The sequence below is a fragment of the Prorops nasuta genome, unplaced genomic scaffold, assembly GCF_024137725.1.
Source record: "Prorops nasuta isolate Cenicafe-Biocafe unplaced genomic scaffold, Cenicafe_Pnas_1.2 PNAS00008, whole genome shotgun sequence".
Classification (NCBI taxonomy): Eukaryota; Metazoa; Arthropoda; class Insecta; order Hymenoptera; family Bethylidae; genus Prorops; species Prorops nasuta.
Genome location: NW_027116805.1, coordinates 149545 through 162527, shown reverse-complemented (window position 1 = coordinate 162527; position 12983 = coordinate 149545). Strand labels below are relative to the sequence as shown.

At 39.5% G+C, this 12983-nt stretch overlaps 1 protein-coding gene across 3 annotated transcripts in view; it reads right to left on the bottom strand.

Annotated features, from left to right (window-relative positions):
* LOC136775486 (mannosyl-oligosaccharide 1,2-alpha-mannosidase IA-like) overlaps window positions 1–12983 on the bottom strand; it is an 80106-nt gene that overhangs the window by 3870 nt on the left and 63253 nt on the right. For all 3 annotated transcript variants that reach the window (XM_066730303.1, XM_066730301.1, XM_066730302.1), the window contains 5 exons: window positions 6580–6759; window positions 3187–3400; window positions 1269–1493; window positions 953–1158; window positions 641–835 (listed from right to left, as the gene is read on the bottom strand). In XM_066730303.1, coding sequence (XP_066586400.1) covers window positions 641–835; window positions 953–1158; window positions 1269–1493; window positions 3187–3400; window positions 6580–6759 — 1020 coding nt within the window. The remainder of the gene's footprint in view (window positions 1–640; window positions 836–952; window positions 1159–1268; window positions 1494–3186; window positions 3401–6579; window positions 6760–12983) is intronic.

The following is a 12983-nucleotide window of genomic DNA, read 5'->3' as shown; positions in this document are numbered from 1 at the left end:
GGCATCCGAAACAATTCAACACCGACCGAAGCCATTCGCGTACAGTGTTTCCGGGGCTACCCCCCTCGCCGCCGCGATAGTTTCTCGAGATAATAATGAAAATCGCCCAAGAGGAGAGAGAGAGAGGCACGGATATAACTAATGCTTTCAATCAAGGACATTTCGCGTAAAATCATGGGCAATCGATGACTATCCGGGGTCTTTCCAACCAATAGCTCTTACGACTGCATCCAATCGATATTTTTATTCCTTTACAATTAATTAATTTAATCAAATCTAGTGTTTATAGATTTGACGAAAGAAGCAGAGCGATCTATTAAATTAACGAGTGAAAAAGTTTCATTTTCCCGAGCGTAAGCGTAAAGAGCTCCGAGGTGTTATTCCCCTCGTAGCAAGCGACTTGGAAAGTAGGTATAAAAAAAGTAAAGAAAAAGAAACATGCGCAGAGCCATTTTAGTACTTTTACGTTTATCGCTTGTTTTTCTTTCTTTATTCGTTAAAAGTAAGATAGCGAGATTTTCTAATTTAAATTGAGAGACGTTCAATATGTGTACGTATATGAGAGATGACGCGCAAAATCACTGAGATATTATTGATCATAGGATTTGTTGAAAAAAAAAAAATTGGCTTTTTTACACACCTTTAGGGTCTCGGCGAAGAAGTAGCTTTGCTGAACGTCGTCCTTGGGCGAGTTTGATAGATAAACATTATGAAGTCCTGTAAATCCTCCGGGGACTCTGCAATGTTTCTCGAGCGCTTGGACGGCTTCCCAGCCCCACTCACGATATTTTGGATCCTTTGTTAGTCGCCACATGACAAAGTACGACTCAAACGTCTGGGAAAACATTTTAAGCCAGTTATTTTCTCTCGGACGAATGAATTTTCTCACTATACAGTATCGATAAGAGCCACCTTCCATTCAAACCTACTTTGAGAGTTGACAAAAGTTTACCTCGGGACGAAGAATGTAGTATTTCTCGCCATTCTTCAAGCTTCTCGCCTCGTTACCCTCGATAAAATGGAAAGCCTCCGGCCCAAGTTTGGTCGCGCTTCGATCGTACGACTCGTGGCATGTATTCGTTAATCCTTCTGCTATTTTCATATATTTTTCCGAATCTTCGTTCTCCAGAGTATGTGCTCCAAGAGCAAACATACCACCTTGAGAAGAGAGATGTTACATGCACGATGAAATATATGTCGGGGTGGGATAAAGTTATACATTAACCCGAGATAATATATCGAATTAATTGCAACGTTAAGAAACTCACCTGCGAAGCACGCAAGGTGGCCCATTTTGTGCTCGGGCTTATCGTACTTGAGATCCGACACGTAAATTAGATTTCCGGGTGATGTTTTAACCATGTGCTTGACAATGGCAGCAATGGCCTCATCGTACATTTCGCGCGCTTCGGTATCCTCTTTGCCCGATTGGATCCAGGCTTTCAACAGGTATTCGTAGAAGCTGTCACCGAGGGCTCCCAACGACATGTGATCTGAAAACAAGTATTCCATTCAATTCTAAAAATCCTACTTGTCGTCGTCCAAATGTTTCTGTGCAGAAACAGAGTGCAATAGTATAATATACATGTAGGTATATATATATATATATATACATATAGAAGTAACTGAATATAACGAAGGTACACACAGTTTTATTTTCTTTCTTTCTTTTCTTTTTACACGCAACGATTAGATCGATCGGATTATTGTAGCTTCTGCCGAATGTCTCGCGGCGAACAATGCTCGCTCGGCACTTTCTTTCTGCAGGAAAATCGTTCGAGTCGGGTGTACGAGCGAGGGGCCTCTCTTCTTAGCCGTAATACGCCTTCTAATTATCCAAAGGGTGATTATCTTAGTGGTATGCAGATGAGAGCCGGTGGGTTGGACGAGGGGGTAATGGAGGTCGGGCAAGTCAGGCCAAAGCAAGGAATATACCTTTGGGGCAGGGGCGTCAAGTCGGTCGCGGTAAAGTCGTGCAGGAAGTTTGCAGTCTGCGAGAGGTTCTCCCTCTTGGCGCGTATTTGCTGCGGTTGTTTCCCGCGTCGCGAGCTTTGCTCACTCCACTCTTTGCCTATGATCCAAATTTGCATTTATAGCAGGAGCGATAACATTAGGCTTTATAAGCCCTGCCAAGACTGAATGGCCACTCCTTTATATACATAGATACCTATAAGCTACTTGCGCAGCTTCACACTTTTCAATTCTCCCTCAGCCTTCTCACACCAGCATATTGCATGGATACGCTATTATCACCCTCTCCCCCCTCAAGACTACGCGGAATATGCTGCATTTATTTTTCTTATCAGCCGGCAAAATTGAATATTCTAACTCGTACCTTAATTGCTTTCCCGGCCCTTCGGCTTAATTAAAAGTCCAGATTTTATCTTTGAATCGGAATAACATAGTGTCCCTCTTATCTATTCCCCTTTGATCAATATGATTAATATTCGCACAAAGAAATTTTCTTATTATTCTATTCCTACTGCTCGTTCAACTCTTCCTTGGCTTTCGAGTGCAAAACTCGATGGGAAATAATGATTGTGAGAATAGCCTTGTTATTACGCGAGAAGGTATAAACAAAGGAGGAATGAAAGGGTGTAACGGGGGAGAGAGAGGGGTGGGGAGATGCGCTGCTTTAAAATGTGCAAAGTAAAGGGGCGGGGGGGGGGGGGGGGAGGTGCAGAGAGGGTATATTTATATACGCATATAGGAAGTCGTAAAAGAGCAGAATCTCAAAAGTATGTGTGTGACGGATGTCTCACCACCAAACCTTTCCTCCTTCGAAACTTGCTCCAACGACAGTATGGTATATCGGATTAAAATTCACCGAGAAGGTTTATCAAACATAAAATAATAGAGTTAGGATCGAGTGGCGCTTCTTTCTCCGTTCTACCAAATCGATCTTTTCACTGTACGCGTATAACTATGTACATATATATTATCTTCATTGAAAGTTTTCTCAATTTGTAATACCACAAGTGGTCTTTTCCTAGACCAAATCCATTTCTATATCCATCCAAGAAAAACCATTTGATTAATTGCCTTAAACTGACGTATACTCGCAGATTTAATTTGCAAATAATGCAATTTAAAGCACACAGCTGCTATTAAAAGATTTTCGATCCAGTTAAGTTTTGTTTTCACCGAAATAAAGTCCCGATGAATTGGATTTACTTATACACTTACGCTGTCCCCATTTCCCTGTCCGTGGATTAATGTAATTCGGATAGAGTCCATTGGGTTTTTCCAGTTTTTTCAAAACTTTACGGACATTCTCCACTTTATTCCTGAATTCAGGATTTCCAGTGATATCGCTCAAGTACGTGAACTCCATGTGCATTGTTCCAATTTCCGAAAGAATACTGCATCCGCTGCTGGCCCATCCGTAATTCTTACTAACCTGTAAAACAATTAACGATACAGATGGGATTCTTATCAACGAGATCGTGTCCTGCAATATATAGAATTAAAGAGAAACAATGGTCTATATATACATTAAAGCAATTTAAATAAAAATAGAATATCCTACTGCAGTAATTATACATGTTATTATTTATAAGAAAAAGTTGTATCTTACAACTTTCGTGTGTGTGTGTGTGTGTTTTCTTTTTGAAATGTCGCAACCACTTTGGCAATAAGTTTTATTAAATCAGTTTCGGTCGAACCGAGGATAATGCTTTGTAATTGTCGAAAATGAAAGGGGAGTGTGGCAAATTTAATAGAAGCTGCTGGGGTGTTGGAAAGGGTGGGGGAATGTTGGCTTTAATTACCAGGCTGTAGGCGGCAGGCGACATCTGTGCCTGATTCCTCCCACCCGTTTGATGACTACGTAATAATTCGTATTAACGCGATCTTATCGAGCAAAGCGCGCTTAATTGCCGAACATTATAACGTACTTATCTCTGCAAACTCTCATAATTTTCTATTAACGTTTGATACTTGGACAGCTCGAGCTTATACAGTGTTTCCTCGTCTGTATGTCAACACACTGCCTCGATATACTGGCGAATCTTTATTTTAAAACATTTTTTAATACGTTGCTCCGATTGCACGTGATGGAGAGAGAGAGAGAGAGAGAGAGAGAGAGAGGTAATAAAGAATGAAAAGAAATTACTGGATTACCCAAAAGAACGCATATATAATAATTGAAGATGTACGCCAAGAACCATCCCCCTTTGATTTCATCGCGTATTCTTCCATGTACAGCCGTTTTCGCAAATTTGTCAAAAGTTACCAACGACGTGGTATTAGAATAGGTAATATGTATGAATTAAGCCGATGAACGTTGGTGACGCGTCGCCGCGTGTTTATATATGGATATACCGAAACCCAATGTGCGCATGCATCGAGTTGAAAGAGAATGTAGCCGGGCGAATTAATTAAAGCGCGCTGCTCGATTATACCACTGTTGAGCTGTCGCTATAGAGCTGTTGCTATATTTTCGCGTATAAAAGATTGCATTGGACGATTAAAAAGCAATCGGTCAAGCTGCAAATCTTGAGAGTATTTGTAACCGTTATTGGTATCTCTGGCGCCGTAGGAGCGCGTCGAAATAACTGCAGGTCATTAGGGCAACAAAAGGCTGGCGGGCTGAGAACCGAGTGTCCGTGCACGCGCGCGCTCGCCGAAGAAAAATGGGAATTTCGGTTGAATAAAATTGCGATTCGGGCGACGCGGATAAATTTTTCATCCGTCTCTAAACGCATAGCGAACGCCTTTCCGATTTAATTTCCTTTTATCTGTTGAATATTGAGCGATTTCGAGGGTGGTCGGATAAATCGCGGGGAACTACGCCATTTCCATATTAGGCGATTCGTCTGTGCAGGTATAGGTTCGGCAAGATTACCACCTACCGAGACGACGGCTTAATTGATCGAATTAAATTATAAAACGATCCTGCTTATCCCTGTCCCACCTACACACACACACACACACACACGCAACGCCTTTCCTTAATTCCGGCTGGCAAATCGCACAGCCTTTCCTCCTTTTGGCCCGGATCGCGCAATTTTAACGGCTGCGGAGTACGCGCGAGGACATGTAACGCGTGTCCACTGTGCCATACCCTTATACTTTTTTCATTCCATATAACGCGACTGTCCTATATATATATATAATCGTAACGATTGGGCCAAGGCGCGCGCCCGTGTTATATACCCAAAAATTAACCCAGCGAGATACAAATTAAGGAGCTCTATTCGCCAGCGAATTTATATCCAAGGATATTTAGGTACTTGCGCTCATGGACGAAAATGTGTTGCAATGCGAGAGCGGTGAGATGGACGCTTTGCTCGTGTTAATTCGTGAAACTGCGCTTCTTTCGCACCTTTTCACGATTATTCAAAGTGTCGGTGAAAGTATTTTGTCCCCCCCTGTGATAACGTGTAGCGGCTCGGCTCGGCTCGGCTCGACTCGACTTCCATCGTACTCTCATTATCCTTCCAATTAAGAATTTGCATGTTAATCGGTCGCTCCTGCAGTATGTAGCGAGCGACTGCTGCTACTGTAGAGCTGCTTTGACAGGCGTGTAACCTGACAGAATTGTTTCAATTAAATATAACCTCCATGATGTTATTGTCGCGTGTTTCAATCGTCATGCACCGACTCCATCCCCCCGTATTGTCCTCTCACACATTTAGACGTGCTGTATAGGTACGGCACAGCTTCGCTCTTTTTAACCCCCTTATATATATATATATATATATATATATATATATGTGTGTAGATCCTTAGCCCAAACGCGCATATCGAATCATGTGAAAACTTTACAAATCCCCCTATCGATCGCTCATACGCACCTTCTTCGATGATTACTGAAAAATATTGCTATATATATATACACATATATACGATTGGTTAGTTGCAAATTGTATGATAACATATTTCACAACTTTGGTCATTAAAACTTTGCAATTATTTAGTCGATAGTTAAAAGCTCCGACAAACTCTAATGATTAATTACTGTTAACGATAATTACTGCTTTGTCAGGATATTCTTTTAGTCTAAAAATTGCCTTCCGAATTGAGAATTATTTTTGATTGACTGTGAAAAATGGTCTTTCGGATATCGGGGAGTAGAAATGAAATACAAGACATATTCTATATATGTATATGTACTCTGGTGACTTTTTTAATTGTTATTATATAAGTATTTAAAGGCGAATGAAGAAAAAAGGATGATAATTTAATTGAAACAAGCAGCATGCAGCTACAGATGATAATTTATACACTCGCAATCGGTAGGTAACACTACAGGTATATATACATGTAAGCTTGTTAAAACAGAATAGTTTTTAATTAATAAGCTTGGAAAATGGAAGGCATAATTACTCTAGAGTGAATGCGCGGCGTGCATGGATTAACGAATAAACGAGGTATAAAATGTTTTGTCAGTGTATTTTGAGGTGTGAGTAAAACGGATGATGCGAGAGATTATAAAACTTGGAAAAAGAGAAATATTTATACATATATAGTGGCACAAGTTAGCTCCTCCTCGCGCACGCCTAACCGTGTATGTATAAGGCTGCGAGAAGATTATAAGGATTGAAGCAAGTGTGTGCGGTGTGTGCGTGTACTTACCCCAGTGTGTAGATTGATGAGAGAATGAGGTATTCCAGTTTCTGTTTGGAAGGCGGGTAACATCCTTTCACCAAGTTGAGCCGCCTTGTCCCGGAACATCACATCCCCCGTAAGGGCGTAACAAGTCAAAAGGCTTCCCATAAAACGAATATTCGTCTCGAACAGCGATATTTCAGAATTCTGCAAAACAAGTACATTTATTCTCATTAATAAAATGTTTGCCCAGTAATTTTTTAACACACCTCTTTAACTTTGCTTATACATATATCGTATCAATAATCATCGAGACAAATTTAAATATATATACATATACATATAGTCTCACGCGCGCGATTTTCCTCTTTCATTTTATGTATATTTTTTAGTCTTTATATAATCAAATCAAGCTAATGGTAAAAAATATCAAGGAATTAAATAGGGAACACCGTTAATTAGTCTTTGGTTAACAAAATGACAAAAGTGCATGATTAACAGCTTAAAATGCTCAATCGCGTTATGGAGATGAGCTATACATATATGCGCCTACGTATAGTCCGCACGCACGCGCGCGCGCGGTCTCTGCCGGTGCCAAGATCAAGATTTTGGAATAACCATATAGCTATCGATAAAATACAAAATTGGTTGTTTCGCTCTACGTTGCCTCGTCAAATAGAAATTACTCCATGTTTACCAAATTAACCATTCATTAATTAAAATCAGACAAGAATCTCTTGCGCGCGAGATTCTCCGCCAAATTCTCTCGGTATACGAGCAACTATGCATAAACAAAGCACCACTCTCAAAGTTTTCCACGCAACCAATGCTAATCCCGCAAAAGCCACGCGCGTAAATAAATAATAGTGATTATTAACAACTCTCGGTATAAAAATGAAATATGGTAAAGAGAAGAAAAAAATACAAAGCAAAAAAACAAAAAAAGAACGGAGGAATTGCATAACAGAACTAAAATGGTCAACAATATTTTAAATCGAATTTCATTGGGTTTATATAGCTGGCAGAAATGGTAGTTGAGGCAAGTATAGGTATTGCATGCGGAGATTGCGCAGCATTTTTATCCGAATGTCTATTTTAATAAGATTACTATTGCATCGACGAAAATACGTATAGTATTATAGGTCTTAACGAGGTGCGGGGGGGGGGGGGGGCGTGCAGCGAGAGTGTAAGCACTCTTGTTCAAAAGAACCAACGCTTTTATTCGTGGCTGCGCAAGAAATTCCGGCATTAATATAGAGCATAGGAATCACGTGTGTTCCAATTGTGGAATTAGATTAAATTTTTGATAAAGTGGTTCTTTGCTGAAATTTATCTCGCGCCACGGGGTTTTTCCCCCTTCTCGATCCCTTATACCCTCCCTATTTCCCCATTCACTTTCCACTTTCGTCCTTCTCTTCCTCGCTATTGGCAGATGCAAATTATCGCCTAATAGAATAATGCAGTAGCGTTAAACTAATCAACATCAATTTTACATGTAAGATATATGTATATGTGCGTATACACACCGAAGCTCGAAGGAATTAGGGGCCATTGATCTATAACGCATTGACGTACTCGGAAAGAGGTACTCCTATATATTAGTCAAATTTCGGGCCAGTATTTACAACCCATCTGATAGAAATTTCAACATCCAAGTGAATTGCAATATCTTTTTTAACTCTTTCACTGGCCATTTACGAGACATAGCTAGGCGAACGCTGTCCGCGAGCTCCAATTTCGATTTTTACGTATAATAAGAGTACACATACGGCAGCTCGCCACTATGATTGGGTTATAAAAGCCGATATGTGGAATAAAGTTTTATGGTACAATCCAAATGGTGAAATATCTTCAATTTTTACGTGTTGCAATTAATTAATATTGAATTAATTTCATATTGGGAGCACTGAAAGGGGCTTGATGAATCTTTCAATCCTAATTACACATTTTTCCTTAAAGAGGAGAAAGACAACATTTAATTTTCGAATAAACAACTCGCAATAAACTCTCAGTTGCGTTGAACGGCGCGAGCATGTTAATGAAAAGCGCATCCTGAATAGTACTATATAGTAGAAGAGTTGATGAAATTTTAACAATTGTTTTTTTAAGAGGGAGAGGGAGAGAGAGAGATGAAGCATAAAATAATATATCATGTAACGCGCAAATACCTTAAAGGATTAATGTGTATTGTGTACGAATGTGTATTCCACATTTATGTTGTCTACGAAAAAGGAACGTTTGTTTCTGTTGACATTTTAGAGGTGAGGAACCCGGGGCCAGCAGCTAGCGCGGCAGCGCGCGAAGAATGAATGGCAGCAGCAGAGAGAAGCTGAGAGACTGTATATGTGTGCACCGTGCGGACTGCTTGCACAGTGCACTTTTTCCCTACTTTATTCTCACGTTACATTAACTGCATGCGCTTATAATGCGTTCCTATATATATATATATATACCTACCTACTCGGCCGGCGCGCGGCGGTGCATGGAAATGCTAGCGAAACGGACGCTAGCTCTCCTCGGAAATACGTACGTGAAGCCCTGTTTGCGGTAATGGAAATTACAAGCAGCGGAAATAATTGTAAAATAGCGAGGATTCTCCAACAAAAGTTTATTTATTTACAAGGCCGCGCGCGAGTCTTGTCTATCGAAAAGCTCCACTCTCTTCCAACTCTTTTTTTCTTCTCCCTGGCACATCCACTCGTTTTTTCCTCTCATCGCTGTCTCAGCTGTTAGACGTTTTTTCTTTTTCCTTTTTTTTTATCCTTTTATATCTCGCTAAGAGAAAGCAGCTTTAGGAACCGCTCGAGTCGACACGATTTCTTCTCTACCCCCTGAGCAATTATTTTATCTATATAGCCGTTTCTTATACACCACGGTCGGATACGTATATACTATGCTGTACATACGTCGCCCTTGAAATAGGAAATTATGCGCGCCCATTGCAATAGCAGTGACCTGCGTACATACGTGCAGGTTAAACTTAACGGGCCGTCTCTCTTATTTACTTTAAACTTTCTCTTCCATTCGCACGTATGTAAGCTCGCAAATACATATTTATTCCTTCTTATAATTTCTTCCTTTATTGTGTGTTATTGCCAATTGGAGAGTTTTTCATTCAACCGGTAGGATTTAAAAGTATACGAAAAGTCTCTCTTTAAAATTATCTGTCAGCCCAGTTACAGCTGAGCTTTCGTTAAATTCAATTTTGGTTTAGTCATCCGTTTTATACAATTCTTTTTATAAACTGTAAGAAAGAACGGGATTGATAGTGAGAGATATCAATTATTAGCAGTTTCATGTAAATACTTGCTGAAAGAATAACGTTAGTCGCAATACACATATTTCTCCCTTTAAATGACCAAATTGGCAGCTTGGGTTCTCGGACACCCTGTACATTTACGATTTACGTTGTTTATGAACAAGAAGAAAAATGTTGGTCTAGTAACGAGAAACGAGAAGAAAATATGGATAAATTTTCGAATGTATAGGATGCGCGAGCGCGAGCGCGAGCCCGTCCCCTCCCCCATCCCTTCCCATCTCATCCCTTTCAAGTCCAATGAAAATATCAAATTTGACGCGAATCTTCCAATTAAAACTTTTGCGGTGAATTTTCGATTTTCGATATATGTTTATATATACCTCGCTATAGTATGTATATAGCGTGCTTCTAGGAAATGGTCGGGGTAAAAATGCTCTACGATAAATTTTCATCGAGTTAATTGCTACAAAAAAAAAAAGACTCGCCTCTCAACTCTATGATTAAAAAGCTCCTCTATCATCTCTCCACATTTATAGCTACATACGTATTTCACTTAATATTATGAAGAAGAAAAAAAAAAGAAAGACAGTTGGACTACATAAACATATTATTATATAGGAGAATCGTTTAAAGAACAATGATACAAGAACGCGGGCGCGTGTAAGACTTTAAACTTAGGTACCAATATTGCTTTTATCTATTTTCTTCAAACAAAATAATTTTAACAATTATGAATTAAAGAAATGAAATCGAGAGAAGCGTTTTTAAGATGGAAATAAGGTTGTGTGGCGATTTGGGAGTGGGTGGGTAAAGGCAGATTTTCGCTATATATATACTTGGCACCTATATAAATTTCCTTAGTGGACGTTTCTGGGGATGGCCCATAGAATTTTCGCTTTGACCGTCCAATTTCTTGCCGAGATCTCGTTAATGGTTCCCTCCCACCCTCCGTTCTTCATGCATGTACCTTTCGAAATACGCCCGAATTTCCTCTGCCAAGACTGCCATGAATTACCGCCATTCGCGAGTCAAAAGAATCACAAGGGGTAAAGCTTGTACGTATGTATATACAAGCATATACCTACGGAGGAACATTAACACTTTTTCAATCTTACAGTTGTATATATGTATTTAGTCATGCAGTGACGCTCGCGGTTATATCTCAACGGAAATAAATTATAACTTTCAAAGTAACCGTAATTTTTCGACTCGTACTTTATTAATTACGTGAATAAAGTAGCTCGAGCATCCCGGGGAGAGGGGGGAAGTGAGGGGGAGGTAGCAAACGGAAAACAACAAATCTCCCTGCTTCCGGACTGACTATCTGGACGCCTGTTATTGGTCAGTTTTTAAAACTGTGCTTAAAAGATTAAAGCACATCCGCATTTGTATTATTCACCTTCCCACTGTTTTATTGTTGTTTGGCCTGTTGGGAGAAGATAACGAAGGATCAAAATGCCGCTTGGCAAAAATTGAAATTTTAAACATGGGAAATTGTTACAATTGATTTTACTCGTGATTATAACGTTTATAAACGAATAAAACTATAATATTTTTGGTAATTCCGTTAAAAAAAGAAAAACAAGAATGAAAAAGAGCTTACTTGCCCAGGAGTATTTATGAATGTTTAACCGTTCTTCTTTTTGTTAAAAAGTAATAGAATATATATAATACGCGTTATACATCGGGACTAAACGGGCGAGTGATGAGCAAATAATATAGCTACGGCTGGCTAGGAGACTTTCACACTGACAAGACGATATAGATTGAAGAATTTTAGGGATCCTTTTCTCCCGCGGCGAGCGCGACCTATATGTATATAAGAACGAACCTGACGCCGCGCGCCCTCCGCATCACCGTCAGTTTGCCAAGATAACCATTTCTCGCCGAGGAATCGGTACGCACGTTCTTTTTTAATATTCCTTTCTCGTATATAACAATCCATCCTGACGCATATACCTATATTATATGGATAATTTAAAAAAATGACTAATTCTTGTTTTTAGGACATTTTTCTCTTGTCCGCATTCTTCACCAACCTGCAGACGTCGCGTCGCACTTTAATTTTTATCAGTAACGTATGAGATTTGTTTCAGCTGATATATGCTGGTCTCTCATTATACTCATCGGTGCAATGATCCATCCAATAATATATAAACACACACACACATACATGCGTACATAGGTATATGATGTATCTATACCTATATACTCTTTGGTATTTTCTGAATTTCAGAATTTTTCGAAAAATTTGAAACACTTGTCAATATATATATGCGTTATTAAATATTTTTACCATAGAAATCACTCTGAGATGTTATTTTAGTCGTTGCAATTCGTTTGACGAGATTACGGAAATTGCTACGGCTTATTATATATTTGATGGCGTACATAATTAAGGCAGGTATCGCTAACTGGATTTTCTTCTAAGATTTGGTAATTCGCGTAGCAAAGTGGATAAATTTAACGTTCGTTGATTGGTTACAATGGAAAGGGAACTAACAAACTGCTTTTGCTAATCAGTGTAGGGAGTCTGCGGAAAAGCAATGATTTCAATCACGGAATTACTAATTAGAGAATATTTCCAGTGATATCGCTATCCGAGCTCGCGAGCGAAATAATGAGCTTTGCAGCGAAGAAATTGCTTTGCGTTGATTTTTCAAGCTTTACCACGTCGAGCGAGTTTCAGCAATATATAATGCATAATCGAAGCATATATATCTAATTGTACAGGATTAACTTAAAGGTGATTAGGGAAAAGGAGTTTTGAAATCAAGTAAATTTATTTTAACAAGTATTAAAACAATTTGTTAATAACAGGATAACAGAATTACATGCACATATGTACAGTTGAGGTGTGTTTATTTGTATAATGAATTTTTTGAACTGTAGAGAGATCTCTCTAAGTCCAGTTATTCAAATTTGGCGTGGTGAAGCTAAAACCAAGATAGCGCTGACGGCCGTGATATGGCGCAAATGGCCGTGAGTGTAATATGGCGGTTATGGCCGAAAGACTGATATGGCTAATGAAGCCGAGAAGCAATATGGCTACCGAAGCCGAAATGCAAGATGGCGCTTGTGGCCGTTTCAACCCCTGAAAAGCACTCTGCTTCGACCCAACCCTTAATTGTCAAAATGGCCAAGGTCCCCAAGATAAGGAGTACAGCATTGG